General features: G+C 40.0%; 1 protein-coding gene across 2 annotated transcripts in view; it reads left to right on the top strand.

The window, feature by feature from the left end:
- Positions 1 to 20,889, top strand: part of PIE1 (SNF2 domain-containing protein / helicase domain-containing protein) — a 37,647-nt gene extending 16,758 nt beyond the window's left edge. The window contains exons 9-21 of one of the 2 annotated variants that reach the window (XM_077354987.1): positions 43 to 172; positions 291 to 365; positions 470 to 558; positions 652 to 786; positions 6,168 to 6,206; positions 9,877 to 9,945; positions 10,505 to 10,567; positions 10,659 to 13,767; positions 14,213 to 14,277; positions 14,375 to 14,445; positions 14,707 to 15,478; positions 16,839 to 17,359; positions 20,054 to 20,889. In XM_077354987.1, coding sequence (XP_077211102.1) covers positions 43 to 172; positions 291 to 365; positions 470 to 558; positions 652 to 786; positions 6,168 to 6,206; positions 9,877 to 9,945; positions 10,505 to 10,567; positions 10,659 to 13,767; positions 14,213 to 14,277; positions 14,375 to 14,445; positions 14,707 to 15,478; positions 16,839 to 17,359; positions 20,054 to 20,474 — 5,559 coding nt within the window. In that variant the 3' untranslated portion in view covers positions 20,475 to 20,889. Of the gene's footprint in view, positions 1 to 42; positions 179 to 290; positions 366 to 469; positions 559 to 651; positions 787 to 6,167; positions 6,207 to 9,876; positions 9,946 to 10,504; positions 10,568 to 10,658; positions 13,768 to 14,212; positions 14,278 to 14,374; positions 14,446 to 14,706; positions 15,479 to 16,838; positions 17,360 to 20,053 lie in introns of both variants that reach the window. The other variant, XM_077354979.1, reaches the window with a different exon arrangement.
- The last annotated feature ends 345 nt before the right edge of the window (positions 20,890 to 21,234 follow it).

Genomic DNA, 21,234 nt, shown 5'->3' with positions numbered 1-21,234 from the left:
CACGGTGTGATGTGTAAGTGTTCTTTTATTGTGCTCTTCTAGGAAGATGATGAACACACTATTGAGGAAGATGAAGCACTTATAACTGAGGAAGAAAGGAGAGAAGAATTGGCAGCTTTGCAAGATGAAGCAGCTCTACCTCTTGAGGAACTTCTTGAACATTACACTAAAAGTAAAGGTGAATTTCCATGTATTTTGAGAGTTAACTATGCCTTTTGAGATGGTGTATATGTTTTTGATTTTTATAGCTTTATCATCCTTGTAATTGTGATCAATGTAATCATTCTCAGTTAGCAGGGAAGGAAGCCGTGAAAGTGGTGAAGATGTAGCTGAACCAGCTCATAAAGGAGACGATGAGACCGAGGGTAAGAAAGAAGTGAGTGGTGCAACCTTGAATTTTGAAACAAGCACTTGGGCATTATTCCACAAACATTGATATGTATTGAAATTTTCATGAGATTGGATTCAGATAATATTCTTGCATGCAAGGAAAGCCATCCTTCAGCTGGTAGCAAGATTGAAACAAGCAACTCAGTCCCTGCTTCCATTAAGGATTGTGTAAGTCAGGCACTTTGGGCATCATTCCACAGACATTTGTATGTATTTAAATTTTCGTCTATCACCTCACTCTACTTTCTTACTTGACAACAGAGAGAGAATGGCATCGAAACTTCCGTATTGAAAAACCAGATGCCAATAGCGAAAACGGTTCAGTCCAAACTTCATTCTAAAGGTTCTAGGACATCAAACACAGACTGTTTGCCACATGATTCTGGTGATGAGCTGGTGAGTACAGATGCTTTTTAACTGTTTGACATTCTATGTATTCTTGGTGTTATACAATTTTGCTCCTTGTCTTGAAATCCTATATTCTTTGAAGCGCATGACATATCGGGATTTTTTAATTGAAAAAACATATATCTGTAGTGAGGAAATAAAATGATAATACTCTCTATTTCTTTACTACTCATCAGAACACTTGGTATGGAAAAAGACTAACATATACACTTCCAACAACAAATGGCTTACTGAAAAAGACTAACATCTATATGGATCAATTTTGAAACTGCATTTCGAGGTTGAGAAAGAAACTTAAGTCAAATCACTAGAATTTAAGCAGGAAAGGGGCTAATTTTGGATGGACTTCAGGGGTGAAAGCCACGGCCCATTGGGCCACGGTGGCCCAAAAGAAGCCCAGGGCCTTGGCCCATTGGGCTGTGGTGGCCCAAATGAAGTCCAGGACCTCAGCCCGTTGGGCTGCGGTGGACCAAGTGAAGCCCAGAACCAAAAGAAGATTGCGGCTAGGTGGAAGTAATAGTGGCAATCCTTGCTTGGACGGTCCTGGGACATGCCATGATGATGGTTGTAAACTGGCATTTGTGTAAGCATCTCCTCTGGGTACATCGGGTACCACTATGCAAATGTGTGATAGTGTTGAGAATGGACTTTGACCTATTGGTCCCTTATATATGAAACTATGTCATTTCTCTTTTAGGTGGAGAAAACAAGAGTTGCATCCTCATGACTTGAAATTTTAAGGAGATACTTAATAATTTATTTGAATCCTTTGTAAATTGAATTCTATTTTCTCAAGCGGTAGAAAACAATGTAAGATATAGCTGAAGATGCTATCTCTCTCCTTTTCCTGTTTCCTTTTTTATTCTTGTGAACAATTGAGCAGACCCCAGTTTTTTTTCCTGTACATTAGTGTATCATCATGTATAAGTATGACATTTATTGTCATTTTTGTTGCATAAGCTGATATTTACACCCCTTCGGTTTATAGTCATCCCTATTTTCTCTTGTTCCATTAGTTAATTCAACATTTCAAACATGTCCTCATCTCATATTTCCCTCATTTCTCTCATATCTTCCGGACCCCCTGATTACATCCTGCTTAGCCTTACCCAATCAGTGGCACTTCAAAATTCACCCCACCAGCGTTACCTTCCGTCTCTTCTCTTTGTTATGTCGGCCTTTAAATTTTAGATGTAGAGATCCTTATTACATGAGATATGAAACCATGAATTTGAACCTTGGAAGCGCTGATACTTCTCAAAGGAGATAAACTTTCCTCAACAAGTACCAATTCGATTATGCCTCAGCTTCAGCTTCAGCTTCTTGAAACCATTTGCTCTGTTTCTCATAACTCATAAGCGAATCTCATACCTCATAAACGAAAAAATTATGCACCCTACTCCTTTTTATTCTTCTTCATTTTATAACTGTATCCATTATCTTGGGTCCTTCGAAACTCTCATGGGCTCACCAGCCACCTCCAATCTCCTGCAAATCTTGCTAGTCAATCCCCGGTGCTCTGGTTAGAGATGATCATTGAAACAGTTAGGGTTCAATGTTATCTTGTGGACAAAGACCTGTCTGGGGATTACAAAATATGTTCGATGATCTTATTGTTTTTGCTTATTGGGCAAGGTAAGAAAAACATTGCTCATTGAAGAAAGTCATACACCACTTCATCAGGGTTTCTTATCTGATGGATAACTTGATGAATTCTTGCAAAAAAATTAGCAACTATGAAAAACAATAGTTGTTGATATGCGGGGGAGTCACAATAGTTGTAGATAACGAAATCAATCCAGAGATTCGTATTATTTATGAGGAGATGCTAAATCTATTTTGGTCTAAAGCCGTCACAATGGCTGCTTCTAGGCAGGCAACCCATCGTTTGTATGATGTTGGCAAGCGGAAGGAGAAGATGTGTCCATCTATTACTTTTAACAGGGAGGAGATTGCGGGGGGATATCTTGCTATAAAGTACAAGAAAATGGAAAAGGATGCCATGGTTTCTGAATCTTTGCCCCGTGCAGACAAGGAAATCTCAAACAAAGGGGTTGCATGTGAACCGTCTACTCCCGATGATTGGCAACGGCTGAGGTCCTGTGAGGTGGGCGTTTGTACTGGGTAATGTAATTCAAAACGGAGATGGTGAGTCTGGGCCAAGTTTGGATCAGGGCTCATCAAAGACCTTGATGGACACACTTGAGAATGATTTGGTCGGAAATATTGAAGCTTGTCTAGTTCATTGTCAAGGAGAAGAATCACCGATGGAAAACAATAGTGATGAAGAATTTGATGCCATGTCGGCGATGGGGGATGATTTGGGTATCCTGTGTAAGGAGGATGTGGGTGACACAAAGCAGATGCTTAAGGCAACTGAGAGTAGGGATCGAAAGCGACGCTCAAAAGTAACTAATTTGGGAAAAGGGAAAAAGGAACTTAAGACTTTGCGACAAGCACAATCTAAAGGTTTCTTTGGGCGAAATTACCGTGTTTCCAAATGAAGATGCTATTTTGGAACACTGGGGGTTTGGGGTCGGAGAGGAAGAAATTGGCGGCGAAGAAAATTTGTCGGAGGAGGAAGCCAAATATTTTTGCCATAATAGAATCAAAGTTGCATGGGGTGGGGGAGGCTACTATCAATGGAATTTGGGGTCGTGACAATCGTCAGTGGTGCTTGAAAGATGCGGTTGGATCTGCTGGGGGGATTATTGTAGTCTGAAAAGATAATTTGCTAAGACTGGAACGTCACACTATCAAGGAATTTTTTGTAAAAAGCACCCTGAATATTTTCATGGAGATCGAAAACAAGGATCGAGCCGACAAATCAAAAAGCTCAGGAAAAGAAAAAAGAAAACATAAAGCCTCACGGCACGCGAAGGTTAGAGGGTATTGTGGGAGGGACACACGTTTCCTCAAATGAAGATCATATTCTGGAATATTAGGGGTTTGGGGACGGAGAGGAAGAAGTTGGCGGCAAAGGAAATCTGTCACAGGCCCACAGCTAGGGGTGGTTATTCGGTTAAAACCGAACCGAAATATTAAAACCGAATTTATTTTGGTTTCCCAAAATTCGAACCGAAACCGAAACCGAATTTATGAGAAACCGAACCGATTACAAATTCGGTTATAACCGAATAACCGAATTGTGAGAGGAAAAGAGGAAAAAAAGTAAAATTTTGGCTTGGATCGGAGGGCTAGGATCATCCGATCGAAATGATTTTTTGAGCACAACCTAATTAAGTTGTGATCAATCAAATGGACGGTTTTGATCATCCCACGGAGTGCACATAAAGCAATTTTTTTTTGGAAAAAAATGGTTTCATCCATTATTTCGTTTAACCGATTTTTTTTTAAGATAACCGAAACCGAATAACCGAATTTCCAAAAAAACTAACTTAAATAGAAAAAAACCGAACCGAACCGACCAAATCGGTTCGGTTATTCGGTTATAACTGAATAATGCTCACCCCTACCCATAGCAGAAAACCTGACAGTTTGGCCGTTTGGGTATCATTGAATCATAATTACGGGGGGGTGGCGGAAAATACTATCTATGAGATTTGAGGTTGTTTGGAAGGAGGATTTATTCCGATTGGATGAGCAAACCATTAGGGGGTGGAGTAGGGCCTGATTAATGTAGTACTCGTAGGGCTGTCAATTTGGGCTTGGGCTCGGGCTCGGAAGCTCGCTCGAGCTCGGCTCGAATCCTTAACGAGCCGAGCTAGGCCAGGCTCGGCTCGGCTCGGCTCGTTAAGGCTCGTATATATCATTTGCCTTTATTTAAAAAAAGAAGGGGGGGGGGGTTGAATCAGAGAATAGTGGAGTGCCCATCACAAAAAAATAAATGAAAAACCACTTTATATAAAATGCAGAGAGAGAGAGAGAGAGAGAGAGAGAGAGAGAGAGAGAGAGAGAGAGAGAGAGAGAGAGAGCAATTAGGGTTTCTCGTTTCTTTCTTTTTGAGAAAAAGGATTTGAGCGATTAGGGTTCTTCCGTTTCTTTCTTTTTGAGAAAAAGGGTTCGAGAAAAATCGCCGCCGGAAGTCCATCTTCTACGGTCATCCTCCGGCTGTCCCCACCCACTCCGACCGCCCCGAGTCCATCTTCTCTTTGCCTCACCCCTCCATCAACCCTCATAAATCCCAGCACTTCATCTTCTCCGGTCGTCCTCGCCGGATTCCGGTGGACACCATTGAATCCGACCCCAACAAACCCATCTCATCAAGACTTTTTATTTGCACATCCCCACCATTGGCTAAGACGGAGACAGGGAGAAAAAGCTTCTGGTTTGCATTTTTAAAAGGGTTGGAACTTGGAAAAATTAGGTATGAGCCCTTTTCCATACTCTTTTCATCTTTTTTTCATGTTTACTCGGTTGGGAACTTCACAATCGGTTGTCAACTTGTCATAATCTAAAACAAATAGGGCCTTAATGGGGGAATATCCGAGATTTTAATGGCTAAATGTGTGGGTCTGCGGAGACTTTAATTAAATCAGATTCACAACTGAATTCAGGCTTTTTAGAAAAAAAAATCTGCAAATGAGCTCGTTAAGGCTCGAGAGCCGCTTGCGAGCCTGGTTCGAGCCCGAGCCTGGTTATTGTGCTTAACGAGGCGATCCGAGCAGCTCGACTCGTTTACACCCCTAAGTACTCGTGTTGCTTGAGAGACCGTGGTCTTTCTCGTATCGACTATCGAGTCATTTGCTACCCGTGTTTTTTTCTCTCAACCTGGGATTGGTAGGTTGGGGTAGTATATACCTGGGTTATTTTGTTTTTGGTTTTTATTATGTAATTGGGAGGGACGGAGGACTACTGGTCCCCATATCTTCTGTACTTCTGTTAAATATTTTTTTTTGAATGGTAAGTACTTCTGTTATTATCAACAGATGTGTCAACTTTCAAAAAGATGTGCGGGGGAGTCTATAGAAGCATTGTCATTTGGGAACCTTTCGGGTTTGTCGATGAAATATGGAGGACCCTTGCATTAAAGAAGGGACCCTTTTGGGTCTGTGTTGGAATCTTGATCGAATCCATTTCGCATAGATGCTTTCTCTCGAATGCAGAATATAAGTACAGCATCCCTATCTAAGTTGCCCCCCTTCCTTTCAAGGCGTATTTCTGAAGAGAATTTAGGTTTTGTAAATGTAAATCCTACACATAACAATGCTTAATTGTTTGTTCTTTTCCTTATTAGTTGTAGTCGTAATACTATCTATATCAAATAAAAGTACTTTCAACTCCTTTTCATCTTATCTGTTGTACTTTTGTTTTCTTTATAATGTGATGAAATTTTTGTTGTGACTGTTTTCTGATTTTGCCTATAATAATTTTTCTTAGTAGTTCATATGAGCACTTTTTTCTTGCAGGATGATGGGGATTATGTTATTGGTGGTGGGGAAGAAAAGGTGTGCTTCATGTTTAAGTTCATACATATGTCTGTCTCTCGCTTTTTGTTATCATTTCCTAGTAACTGCATGAGGACATCTATTTTTTTTTGTCATCACGAGTGAACCCATGGCATTGAGTGCAATTTAGTTATGCTATTAAGTATTGTGCATAACTAAAATAGTTATTTGTAAAGGCTAAACTGTCAAAGGGTTACTCTTTGGATAAAGATGGAATATAAGAAAACATCTCATCACTAAATATAGAAATCGTGCTAATTCTTCCACTTAAGTTGAATGCAGATGTTATTCCTATCTTCCTAGAGGACGATAATAATCTTAGACTTAAACTGATATATTCCACAATCTGAATTTCATAGATAAATTCCATCAAAGGCTGAGATTTGTGGGTATGTATCAGCATGTTTGTGACTAATTTTGCTAGTTTCTGCTTGCAATAAAAAGTTCAAGAAACCTGAAGCATAGGGCTCACTTCTGCCTTTCACTGTTGAAAACTTTGGTTTGAATATAGTATTAACATGTTTCTCACCATTCATTTTAGTTTACTCATTGACCTATGATTTAATTTATTGCTGACAAACAGGAAGTGTTGTGTCGGACAAAGCACGCGTCCACATGTCGACACTCCTTTCGGCATTTTTAAATGTACTGCTAGAAGTGTTAATGTGGGCGTGTAGACACATTTTTGTACTGTGTCATGTGTAACATTTTATTATTGAATATTGTGTCTGTTCCGTTTATTATTGGCTCTTCTTTTATTATAAACTCTTCTTTAACTAATGTACGTTGTTATATCCCGTCCCCTAAACCTAAACCTAAACCTAAACCCTAAACAAACTCTTATTCCAATGTCATATTCAGTGTATCCTATTGGTCTCCCTTTCTCGTTGTATATTGAAGATGAAAGAGAACTAGATTAAATTGATGAATGTGTCATTATTTGATTATCTCATGTTTGTTTAAGATTATAGTTGATCAATCTTAAGATTTATTAGTTTGTTAAATGAAAACCATAGTTATATTGTTGCAAATTATGATTGTAATAAGTAATTTAATATGTATGTACGTGTATGGGCATGCCGCCATTTCTAGATTTTGTCATGTCAGACACCTCGTATCTGTGTCGAAACTCGACACATGAATCTTTATCCATAAATAGTGATTAATATGCTTTCTATTGTAGCCGTGTCCCTGTTTCTCAATTTTGGGGGTTTGCTGTATCCTACACTCTGTGTTCGTGTCCACAAACCATTTGATAGGTTTAACAATCTTCCTACATTTCAGGAGGAGGCAAGTTTATAAAATCAGAGTCAAGACTGAGAACCTTGATATGGGGGAAGCAAGAGGCAAGAGATTTTAAGAGAGATGCACACAAACTCACAAAGCACGAATGAAACACATGTGTAATGTTGCTTGGGAAACATACGTGAAACAATGGAGAAATGAATACATTTCTTCATTTATGTTTTATCCATGTGATGTTTCCTGGAGGTTCTCCTCTATTAAAACATGAAACTTGTGGTTGCAATCATCAAAGCCTTACCACAAAGGAAAACTATCGTTAAAACAACAAACATAGAAGTCGTTCAATGAATTAAAATTAAAAATACCAAAACTTATTTCATTGAATGGTATTATTGATTGCCGAACCCTATATGAAAGTATTTCTTAATGGAAAGGGACATGAAAATTATTCTAAATTCGAAGAGAGGAAGTCAAGTGAACAAAGCCAATGGAAACAATTTGTGCAGGAGACCCATCTGCAAGGGAGATAGATGCCATATCAACATCACTTGGGTCATTGGAGAATTATTATCTGCTGTGCAACTACAGCTTTCAAAAGAGAGAGCCATTGTAACCATATTTGGAGCTGCAGATGCTTCCATTATTAGTATGTCTTATTCCGTCTCCCATCCCATTGCTCCATATTTAATGACTTCTCTCAAGTCTCAACCTAGTGAGCTGGTCGTGCAACAGAGAAAAATGTTCCCTAGCTCCACCTGATGCGAGATGACTTCCTTTAAAGGATAGTAAATCTTTTTAAATCTTTTATTGACTCCATGTTCTAGTTTTTTTAGTAAAGTTGATTCCCATTCTTGTCCAAGATAATCGTCTTAACTAATTCCATGGTTTTTTATATGGTCAATTATTAGCAGTACTAAAAGATTAAATCCAGTGGTTACATTTGAAAGATTTTTTTTTTTTGAATGGTTACATTTTGGAAGGATTATCCATGGTGATGTTGTTCTTTGGCTTATTTTGGCCAGGCCTAAGCTTTGTTGTCTTCAAATTCTAATAATTTGATATGATAGCTGAATAACTGTGCCTTACTTGAGTACGAGTGCTCATGCAATGTTACAATTAGCTTTTCCAAGTAAAAAAAGTACAAATGGTAAGAGTATGCTGCAGCAGATTCACAAGAAATCTGACTTTATCTCATTGGTTTAGTTGTGATTGTCATACATTGACTAGAATTTTAAATTGTGATTGAATGGTCTACTGTTAAGAGGGCGAGCCTTGCAACGGTAACGTTGCTCCATTGTGACCTGGTGGTCACGGGCATGGTTTTAAATTTCGGTTTCGGTACCGGTTTCGGACCCCACCAAAATCGAAATTTCAACCGAAATTTCAAAATTCCAGCCGAAATCCGGCTAAACAATAAAAACATTATTTTATTCATATTAAATTAATTAATAAAATACAGACACGTGGAAGCCGAAATCCCAGTAGCTTTTCAAACAAGTTAACGTGTTACTTTTTGTTTGCTTGTGGAACACATTTCGAAAAACTAGTTGGCAAGCGTCACCCATGCGGGAGAGACGTGGCAACGAAACGGCCCGGAGATTATTGGAGATTTGGCCCGGAGATTATTGGAGATTCCGCAGTTTCGTTGCGATTGTTCATCATGATAAAAGTTGTGAAGTTGCAACGAACAATCTCCATTAACTCTGTAATCTCGCATTAACGCTGTAATCTCCAGCCCCTTTTAGCGTGAGGAGCAATCGCAACTTCGCACGACCTGTGACCGGTGACTGTTGGAGATTCCGCCGGCACAACAAAAAAAAAATCTAATAGGAGAGGATTGTACTGATGGCACGCTTGTTGGGGATGGCAGGACTGAAGATGGAGCAACACCACCTGTGTGCATGCCACGAAACAAATTTTTGGCCAGAATTTTTTCTTTCTTTAAAGAACCGAGTTTGGGTGAAATTTTCGGAATTTCGGACGAAATTTCAGAAAAAGCGAAATTTCGACCAAAATTCCGAAATTTCGGATGAAATAAAATACCGTTTCGGATATGGTACGTTTCGGTGTCGGTCTCAACCGAAACCCGAAATTTCAGATTTCGGTCGAAATTTAAAACCACGGTCACGGGTTCGAGTCACGGAAACAGCCTCTCTGTAAAGCAGGGATAAGGCTGCGTACATCTAGGCTCTAGCCCTCCCCAGACCCCGCAATGGCGGGAGCCTCGCGCACTGGGCTGCCCTTTTTATTTAATGGTCTACTGTTACATTGACATTTTCAAGTTACAAGTCCAGGTTAGTTATTCATCTCCATTGGCAACTTTGCAGCATAAATTGTTTAAGCCACTCCCATTTTTTGTGTTCCTATTTTGATGAAATGCAGCTTATTTCTATTAGTACTCCTAATATAACATCAAAGTATGCAGGATGATGAGACGACCTTGGCTGAAGAGGAGGAGCTGGCAAAGGAAGAAGCAAGTTACTCTCTAGATGAGGTAAATGGCCCTCTCATATTCTGAATCAGGAGATAATTAGGGGGATGGTAAGGATTAGCCTGCAAATAAATGATGTAAGGGCACCTTGTATTTATTGGGTGTAATCTTGTGCATGTAGTCCTAGTTCTCACTTACTCAGTCATTCTTGTATTCAATTTGTAAGTTTCTATCCCTGGTGGACTCATGTAAGGGCAGAAATTGCCCCCTCACTTCTAAAAACCCACAAAGGACTTTGATAGAATAGAGTATAATCTACAGCATAGACAAGTACTACTAAGAGTTCATTTCATGGGGATTATAGACCTTTTTACTACAGGGGTCCAAATGGATGCTTGTGTCTTTTGTTAGGTAAGTTGGGATTGAGCCCTGCACCAGGTTCTGACATAAAGCACCAATCAATTGAGATACAGGCTCAGGCCCTCTTCATGCTTATTATTTCCCTATTTAGACTGGAATTTGGCTGCTTAAAACAATTTGTTGGGGGAATTATTTTCTTTGGTGCATTGATTTTTGTTTTGCTTTCATTTTAGTTTCTCTGAATCTACTTAATATTGTACAGATCAAGTTATTGCAACAGGAGAGTGAAATGTCTTTAGAAGATCTGCTTGCGAGGTATAAAAAGGTATGGAAGTTCTTCTATGTGTGTAATGTTTTCTGGCTGATGTTCTTTTTTTATTATTATTATTCTTATGTGATCTGCTTCTATTTATCAGGACGTCTACAGTGAGGAAGACTCTCAGGAAGAATCTGACAGTGCGTCCACCAGTTCTGAGGATCAGGCAGAGTGTTCCCTTCATGCGGATGATAAATTGAAAATTTTAAATGTTTTTACAGATGAAGATGATGTGGTTGAACTTAATGAAGATAGAAAATTCAAGGAAGTGGATCCTGTTACAAAAGCAATGGAACCGAAACCTGAGAAGAAATCTGAAGAAGAAAGGGAGAGTGAAAATAAAGTTGCTGATGCAGCTGCTGCTGCCAGGTCCGCACAGCCAACTGGTAGCACTTTCTCAACAACTAAAGTGCGTACAAAGTTCCCTTTCCTTCTTAAGCACCCACTTCGTGAGTACCAACATATTGGTTTGGATTGGCTTGTCACAATGTATGAGAAGAGACTTAATGGAATTCTAGCTGATGAAATGGGCCTCGGAAAGACAATCATGACAATTGCTCTTCTAGCACACCTAGCATGTGAAAAGGGTATATGGGGACCACACCTCATAGTTGTCCCAACCAGTGTTATGCTTAACTGGGAGACTGAGTTTCTTAAATGGTGCCCTGCTTTTAAAATTCTGACCTACTTTGGCAGTGCAAAAGAACGGAAGTTTAAGAGGCAGGGTTGGCTAAAGCCTAACTGCTTCCATATATGTATCACAACTTACAGACTCGTTATACAGGATTCAAAGGCTTTCAAGCGGAAGAAGTGGAAATATCTAATCTTGGATGAAGCTCATTTGATTAAGAACTGGAAATCCCAGAGGTGGCAAACTCTGTTAAACTTTAATTCGAAAAGGCGGATTTTATTGACAGGGACACCTCTGCAGAATGATCTTATGGAACTTTGGTCTTTGATGCATTTTCTAATGCCACACATTTTTCAATCGCATCAGGAATTCAAGGATTGGTTCAGTAATCCAATTTCAGGAATGGTCGAGGGGCAAGAAAAAGTAAACAAGGAAGTTGTCGATCGCCTACACAACGTGCTCCGGCCTTTCATTCTGCGGCGGTTAAAAAGAGATGTGGAAAAGCAACTTCCAAGCAAGTTTGAACATGTAATTTATTGCAGACTCTCAAGAAGGCAGCGGAACTTATATGAAGATTTTATTGCCAGCTCAGAAACACAAGCAACCCTAGCAAGTGCAAATTTTTTTGCGATGATTAGTGTGATAATGCAACTTCGTAAAGTTTGCAATCATCCAGATCTTTTTGAAGGCCGTCCAATCATAAGCTCATTTGACATGGCTGGTATCGATATGCAACTGAGTTCTTCTGTTTGTACAATACTTTCTTCTGGCCCATTCTGTAAAGTTGACCTCACAGGTTTATCAATTTTATTTTCTCATCGTGATTTCAGCATGACTTCTTGGGAGAATGATGAGTTTTCTGCTATTGCTACCCCCTCGAATTTAATTGAGGAGGTTACTGACATGGAAATACTAGAAAAAGTGGGGTCCCGTCCTAGGAAGAAAACACATGGAACTAATATTTTTGAAGAGATTCAAAAGGTTCTTTGTGAGGAAAGACTGAAGCAGGCTAAAGAAAGGGCAGCATCAATTGCGTGGTGGAATTCATTACAATGCCGGAAGAAGCCTATTTATGGAACAAATCTAAGGGAGCTTGTTAGCATAAAACATCCATGTTTTGATATTCATCAGCAGAGAAACAATCCTTCCTGCTACATGAACTTCTCATCAAAGCTGGCTGATATTGTCATCTTGCCGGTAGAGCGCTTCCAGAGGATGCTTAACCTTATTGAATCTTTTATGTTTGCAATTCCAGCTGCACGAGCCCCTTCTCCATTTTGTTGGTGCAGTAAAATTAGATCCCCTGCATTCTTTCACCCAGCTTACAAGGAAAAATGCACAGAGGTTTTTGCTCCGCTTCTATCACCCATTAGACCTGCTGTTGTCAGGCGGCAAGTATATTTTCCTGATAGGCGACTCATACAATTTGATTGTGGTAAGCTGCAGGAGCTTGCAGTGTTGCTGAGGCGTCTGAAATCAGAAGGACACAGGGCATTAATATTTACACAGATGACAAAAATGCTTGATATCCTGGAGGCATTCATTAACCTGTATGGCTACACATATATGCGCTTGGATGGCTCCACTCCACCAGAAGAGAGGCAAACATTGATGCAGCGGTTTAATACGAATCCAAAATTTTTTCTTTTTATTTTATCAACTCGGAGTGGAGGTGTAGGTATCAACTTAGTTGGAGCAGATACAGTCATCTTTTATGACAGTGACTGGAATCCTGCAATGGATCAACAAGCACAAGATAGATGTCACAGGATAGGGCAGACACGCGAAGTACATATTTATCGCCTAATTAGTGAGAGTACAATTGAAGAGAATATCTTAAAGAAAGCAAACCAGAAGCGAGCGCTTGATGATTTGGTCATACAAAGTGGCAGTTACAACACTGAATTCTTTAAAAAACTTGATCCACTGGAGTTATTCTCAGGTCATAGAACACTCCCTATCGAAAATCTGCAGAAAGAAAGGCCAGCTGTAATTGAAAATTCAAGTAGTGGAGCGGAGATCCTTTTATCCAGTGCAGATGTGGAAGCTGCTTTGAAACTTGCAGAAGATGAAGCAGATTACATGGCTTTGAAAAAAGTTGAACAGGAAGAGGCTGTGGACAATCAGGAGTTCACTGAAGATACCATTGGCAGATTAGAAGATGATGAATTTGCAAATGAGGATGACGGAAAGCCCGACGAAAAGATTACAGAAGGGCACACTAGCTGGACTTGTGGCGTAGAAAAGGACTTGAATGGAAGTAGCTTTCTTGATGAAGAAAGAGTTGTTACATTGGTCACGAGGGACGAAGATGCTGACATGCTGGCTGATGTCAAGCAAATGGCAGCAGCAGCAGCAGCCGCAGGACAGGCAAGTTCATCTTTCGAAAATCAACTTCAGCCAATTGAGAGATATGCAATGCGCTTTTTGGATCTTTGGGACCCAATAATAGACAAATCCGCGATTGAATCACATGTCACATTTGAGGAGGCAGAATGGGAGCTAGAACGTATTGAGAAATTCAAGGAGGATCTAGAGGCTGAGATTGATGAAGATGAGGAACCTTTATTATATGAAAGTAAGTGCCTATATGATAATGTGAATTGGTGTGTGTGAATTTAACATTTAAGTGTCTCTACTTTTTGGTTGGTATGCTGTCTGCTCAGTTATGGGCAATCAGTTAGTTCTTATCTAGTTTGTAAATTCAAAAGGCCTTTACATGTTTTCAGCAGTCTGTTTGTATTCTTCTCCACCACCCTGATGTTGCTTCTACAATATCTTTTTATGTTAAAAGACATTATTATTGTTTTATTGGTTTCACTTTCAGTTAGCTGTGTTCTCGTTTTGAGAGAATTTCTTAGTACTCTAACAAATCACATTTGAAACAGTTGTCTTTGTCAAGACTTAGTATCTTTGCAATTTGTTTTTTGTCCATGCTGCTTACCCATTTGATTTGGTAAATCTTTGCCATAATATTTTCTATTTCTGGGTTTGTCAACTAATGATTGGTCTACCTATCACAGCATGGGATGCTGATTTTGCAACCGAGGCCTACAGACAGGAAGTTGAGGCCTTAACTCAACGTCAGGTAGTCCGGTTTGATTTTTCGTTATTGGTGATGCAGTACTGATAATTAATGCCCGTGAATCTCGATTTCACCCTTTTTATTGTAATTTGCTTTGCAGTTGATGGAAGAACTTGAATCTGAAGCTAAAGAGGCAGAAGATGCCGACAATGAAGGAGATGATCCTGTTAGGTAAAGTAGCCCCATCACTTTAGGCAACAAAGATACGAGACGCTGAGAAATCAGCGCTATGGGATCTTTTTGTGCTTTAGGTAGCTTCTGGGGTTCACTATTGGTAGTATAAATAGGAAACCTGTCACGTCCTTGACTCAAGTTGAGAATGCTTATTGACCAAGAAGAATATTATTGAGGAGGAGTCTAGAATAATTTTTCTTCCCGCTTTGAATTTCTGTTAGGTAAAACACTTCATGTTTATCTGTTTACCTGGAGCAGAAATGAAGCTGCAGAAGAGCGTAAATCCAAGTCAAAAAAGAAGGCAAAGAAGACCAAGTTCAAGTCTTTGAAGAAGGGAGCACTAGCATCTGAATCTGAAGCATTGCCTGAGGAACCACCAATAGAATCAAAGTCTGTTGACTTCCAAGAGGTTATATCCCCTGACAGGAGGACAGCACATTCGCCACCACCTATTCAGAAGAAGAAACGTAAGAAGTCTCTGGCTGCGGCAGCAGAAGAAGAAAACATTTCAAGGAAAAAATCAAAGAAACTAAAGAAGACTCATGAAAGCAGTCCTGTATTAGAATCTAGTCCTTTGGATAAGCAGCATATGGAAACCAAAGAAATAAAATCTGGTGTGGTGATGGATCTAGATTTCAAACCAGCAAGCAGGAGCAAGATGGGAGGGAAGATCTCCATCACGTCTATGCCAATAAAGCGTGTTCTGGTGATCAAGTCAGAGAAATTAAAGAAGAAGGGGAATGTTTGGTCAAAGGAGTGTATTCCATCACCGGATTCTTGGTCATCACAGGAGGATGCCATATTATGTGCTATTGTGCATGAGTATAGTACGCATTGGAGCTTGGTGAGTGACACTCTCTATGGGATGACTGCCGGTGGGTTTTACAGAGGGAGGTATCGCCATCCTGTCCATTGCTGTGAGAGATTCCGGGAGCTGTTCTTCAAATATGTTCTGTCTACAACTGACAATCCTAACACTGAGAAAATCAGTTCTTCAGGCTCTGGAAAAGCTCACCTCAAAGTTACAGAGGTACCTGCTTTATATTCAGTTTTTTTTTTTTTTTTTTCTTTCTTTTCCCGCTGTAGAGTTGTCCGGTCTCCTTTTTTGTTTGATTTTGAGTTTACAGGTCATCATCAAATAGCGATCTGATCAAGATACAGGGTACACCAGCAGAAACACGTACTATATGATAAATAGTACCTAATGGTCGAATAAATAGTGTGTGTGTATGTAGAGAGAGAGAGAGAGAGAGAGAGAGAGAGAGAGAGAGAGAGAGAGAGAGAACGGTTTCTACACACAAGTGTAGATAAGTTATCTACACACTAGCTTAAAATACAGTGGGGGCCCACATTGTTTGGGTGATCCAAAGCATTCATTTGATGGTCCCTCACATAGATAGGTTGTTACCCAAAAAATCAGCTTCATAGGTTCATCCTAACCCTTCGAACCGTGGAGGAAAAAATGGACAGATTTGTGAAGGTTTATACACGTCCATTTTACCTCCAAAAATCGTAGGGTTGGGATGATGCTATGGAGCTGATTTTTTGTGGACACCCTATCTATGTGAGGGCCAGTCAAATGAATGGTTTGGATCACCCAAACAATATGCCCTCCACTGTATTTTAAGCTAGTGTGTAGATAACTTATCTACACTTTTGTAGAAACCGTTTTCTCATTTATATATATATATATATATATTAGGGAAAAAAAAATTTACTCGTGATTAAAACAATCAACCTGCTGTAACAAGAAGCAACTGACTAATTAATCACCAGTTAAGCAAACTGTTAAGTTTATCATATTAAAAAATCTCTACCGTACAAGAAAAAAGTTTACTATGTGGGATGCACGACCTATCTATCTTACTATAATGACAATTATCTAAAATAGTGCCTATGTTGATTGATCACTGCCATCATTGATTGTTGTTGTTGCTGTTATTTTTTCTGCTTATAACCAACTGTATGATCACTAAAATCTTGTATACTTAGTGCTAAGTCAAGCCTAACTTTGTTATTCCACAACAACCATGCATCTGCATTCTAAGTATGTGCTTCTTTTGAAGTATGCTGTCATAAACGTAAAATTTTAGTTATCTGTGTGTTTTTATTTGATTACCAGTCAATCTTTATATTGAAAGGTTGTGAGTCTTGTGACCTTATTTTCAGCGATTACCTTAGATACATAACTTTCAATGAAGACATTTGAAAATTGTATATTCTGAATGATTTTTCTTTTGTTTCCTGAATTCTTTGTTTAGTTGCCGGAGATTTAGACCTTGCTTTGCTTCTTAATCTTTCTGCTGTTGTTGCCATTGTTAAAGCTTTTGATTATGCAGTATCATCAAATTTAAACAAAAGACTCACCAAGATGCTTTCTTCACTGGCAGGATCATGTCCGCACATTACTTGATGTGGCAAGTGAGCTTCCCGATAATGAATTGCTCCTTCAGAAACACTTCACGGCTATACTTGCTTCTGTCTGGAGGGCGAAGTCCCGCTTTGGCCGCCGTCAAAGTCTGTCATCTTTTCGGAATGGTCTTTATTCCAGCGGAAGGTCTTACTTCTCTGCCACAAACCAGATTTCTGGGAGATCCCGAAGAGAACCAGAAAAGATGAACTTTGCAGTTCTAGGACAGAGCAGTAAATTGGTTGCGACAGCCCTAAATGATGCTAACAGGAAACGACAAGAGCCGCTGCTTAGGCCCAGCCATCAAGAAGGTTTATCCGTGGCAGAACAGTTGGATATAACAGTGGAATTGCTGGATGACCAAGGAGAATTTGTGTCCCCTTTACCATTACTTGTTAATCTATCAGTCTGTGGCTCATATCCACCCTTGTTGACTGATGAACCACCTACTGGAAGTCTGCTGCCCGAATCTTCTTGCAACACAGCTGAGAATCGTTTGAGGTAATCAATCATATAAATACAATCAAACATTGTTTCTATATTGCCGATTCATTTCTGATTTTTTTTTGAATGGTGAGAAATTTCATTCAAAGAAATCAAAGACCGAGGGGATCTATACAAGCAACTAATCTCAAGTCAACTCAAGAAAGCCTTTGTCCCAAACCAGTTGGGGTCGGCTAAATGAATCCTTTAGAAAAATTTCATGAAGAAGGTGAAAGGAATCAACCCGGCTCTGATCCTATCCAAGGTCATGTTCTCTGTTATGTTCCTAGCTATCACGTCTCTCCTCTCTGTTTCTACCCAAGTTGTTTTCGGTCTGCCCCACCTCATTTTACTCCATCAACTTGGCCTAAATCAAACAAGCAATGAGAAATCAAACAACTCCACTTCCACCCTTGATATACCCCTCTCTCTCTCTCTCTCTCTCTCTCTTTCTCACAGACACACACACACACACACACACAAGAAGAGTCAAGGAGGGAGAAATCAAACAACTCCACTTCCACCCTTGATACACCCCTCTCTCTCTCTCACACACACACACAAGAAGAGTCAAGGAGGGAGAAATCAAACAACTCCACTTCCACCCTCGATACACCCCTCTCTGGCTAATCTATTGGCCGACCTCCTGACATGATGAAAAGATATATTTACTTCGCCCACCCTATCCTAAATCTCATCAAAGAACAAAGCAAATGTCATTGGATAAAAATGGGCGCCTCTAAGCCATCTTATCACATTGAAAGAGTCCCCTTCTGCCACCACTTTATTCAGGTCTATATTCTCAAGGAACTTTATTCCGTGATGTATTGCACGTACTTCAGCTTCAGTGACGTCTGCTACTCCAATGGGACTGGCGATGCCCATCTCACTTCTCCATGCCCATCCCTTAGTACTCCCCCAATTCCAGAAAGTTCGGGGTTCCCCATGCCAATCTCATCAAAGTTTAGCTTCAAGAAGCCTCGTGCAGGAGGCTCCCAATCTGGATGTTCTAATCGTTTCATTAGATTTTTGAGCCAATACATGTAAGAATAGCCATTTTTTATTCTAAAAAATCACCAATTTGGACCAACTTATCTACTACAGTCCTTTGAAATAATCGAAGTGTAGAAAACCGAGAAATACCTTCTCAACAAGATCGAACGCGATGCGCAGCAAAAAAACGTCAAGAAATGATGCAAAGAACACAATAACATAAGAAACACAAGATTTACGTAGTTCGGCAGTGTGCTTATGTCCTCAAGAGAAAATTTTCACTATTTTGGTGTAGGGTTACAAAGTCTCTTCTTCTTGACCAAGAAAACACAAAGAAAACCTAGCTACCCATAACCCTAATATGTGGGTCTAGTCACGCACATTAGTCCGTCAGGTCTTGTATCATACCAGAACAAAAGACAGATGTCTGCACAACACAAACCTTGTTTTTATTTTGTCATTGATGCTGGTATCTTTTGAAAGAGTGAAGGAAATTATAATTTCCTTGCCTTTATGGAGAAATTTCGACATGCCCATGTCCTTTTTTTGTTTTTTAACTCGGAATTTATCTAGGAACCCGGAGCGGCACCTGAAATTTTATTGATAGAAATAAAAGAAGTACAGAGGACATGGCACCTTACCTCTGAAACCCAAACAAAATACTAAAGTAACCACGCCACAATATAAAATACTTTCCTAACTTGAACAGTAGGAATATCAAGCTGATCACATCTAACAGTCCCTCTCTCGTCTCTTGGGGAGATCTAACCAGTTAAAAAAAGTTTCATTAAGTCGGGTGGAACAAGCATGATTTTCCATCGAATATGGAAATTATGGAATGCAATTTCCTTCTCTGTACTTGTGAGATATGAACCACAATGAGAGAATAGATAGTCCATGGATGCTCATTTTTGCTTTTAATGAGATTAACCTGGACTTGGTGATCAGATTCAATCCAAATTGATAAGGCCTAAAGTGCTGCAATATCTCAACCCATCTAATAAGGCTCTAGTTTCAGCCACCACGTTCGAAGATATACTATAGAAATGAGCAAAGGGCAAAATCAAGCTTGCCAAGATAATCTCTAACAATGGCTCCTCCCCCAGCCAAACCAGGGTTCTCTTTAGACACTCCATCAACTTTTAGTTTATCTCAATTAGTAGGCGGCTTGGACTGGATCACCTTTATGATTTTTTTATTAGGATGATGTCTATGTCCTTTGATTTTTGCATTTACTCTTTCTAGTAGACCGATCTGGATCTTCCATAGATTCAGTTTCATGGCTTTGACTCAACAACTCTGCAGCCTTGCCATGCTGGAGTCAGTATCAATTTTCAGAAAAGTGTGTCAGCTTCTGAAATTTGGTGAAATCATGAGTATTCATGTTTGATCACGTTTTGGGCTTCCAGTTTCCAATTAGAGGTTAGAAAACAAGCACTTGATAAGTGCAATTCTCTGGATCTGTCAGAATCTCGATTCAATTTATTTCAACCCATATGTTGAAACCTGATTCAAGCCATTAGAAAACCAGTTGTTACTGCAATGGTGATCATGCCTTGGTACATCTCTTCCTTTTTGATATAGCCCATGAAAATTGCCCTGCCAACTTATCTGCCTTAAAAGTGGCAAATCTGAAATAGTCGTGAACATGTTTTGCCTTGCACTAAGTGGTAAAATTTCCATTTTGTATATGATGGCTTGTCCATTTCTAACGTGCAGGCTGGCGTCAAAGTCATGCTTTGAAGGTGAAGGTCCTGTCTGGGCTTCATCAGCTTTTCCCACATGTGAGGTTAGATCGCGGCCAAGCTCGAAATCGCACTTGTTAGGCAAACACAAGGCTGCTTCAGATTCAATCAAGCCACCAAGGTCCAAGCTGCAGAGAACTACAGACCCAAATGAGGAGTCTTCCGTAATCAGTAAACCGGCATTTCCCTTTCCCACAACAGTTTCTATGGATTTCTCTGATGCTCTGCCCTTCTTCATTCCGACCATAGTGGATGATGAGAGGGACCATCATCCTTCCTCCACCGGAGATGAGGCCAACAATTATGAAGCAGTTGGGTATCATTATGACCCAAGCTTCATTGCAGGACTTGAGGATTGTAATTCACTACCAGATGACATCACAGACGTTGGATGAAGGAGCTGGGAGGTGAAGGGGGGAAACAGGCCATCTGAGCCCCAATATCCAGTCAGCGCAGGGAATCCAAGATCCGAATGTGCTCTATTGGACAGGCCAATCATGACTGGTTCCGAGGTTGCAGATATTTTTGTCTGAAAGGGATGAGGACCTATTGGTACAGCCTTCCTGCCTTTGCATTGGAGAGAGGGAGGGTGATGGATTAGTATTGGGGAGGAGGTGTGATAGACAAGGGTGTATACTAGTGTAAGTGGCTTCAGGAATGTAAATTTTTTTTTATCTTTGCAACGGGAAAGGTTGTAATTTTGTTACCCCAGGAAATATGTTGATTTTTCAGTGTTTCACAGAAATTTTGCTTGGTCCATGCGCAAAAGAAATAGAGAAAGATGGAATGGAGGAAATGCGAATTCTGAGATTAATGGCATAATTACAAAGATCTCACATTGTTTTCCAAAAAAGTAAAGAGGGCGAGCCTCGGCGCAACGGTAACTCGGTAAGGTTGCTCCATTGTGACACGCACTGGGCCGCCCCCTTTTTATGTTTTGCTGCTATTATGCTCCCTCCTAATAGTCACGTACTGGGCCTCATGTGCCTCGCGTACCTCGATCATATTTATTGATCCAACTGGCAACCATAATTCTGGCTGTAGCCGAGCCCTCAACGCATTATCACTCATTTACATATCCTCAGGATCAATGGTGGTGACCAATTCTAGTGTCCCATAAGCTTTCATGTCACAAAAAATTCTCAAATCATTTTC

The sequence above is a fragment of the Tasmannia lanceolata genome, unplaced genomic scaffold, assembly GCF_043159265.1.
Source record: "Tasmannia lanceolata isolate RefF3 unplaced genomic scaffold, GAP_Taslan_0.1 ptg000003l, whole genome shotgun sequence".
Lineage (NCBI taxonomy): Eukaryota > Viridiplantae > Streptophyta > Magnoliopsida > Canellales > Winteraceae > Tasmannia > Tasmannia lanceolata.
This window is presented reverse-complemented; position numbering and strand designations above follow the sequence as displayed.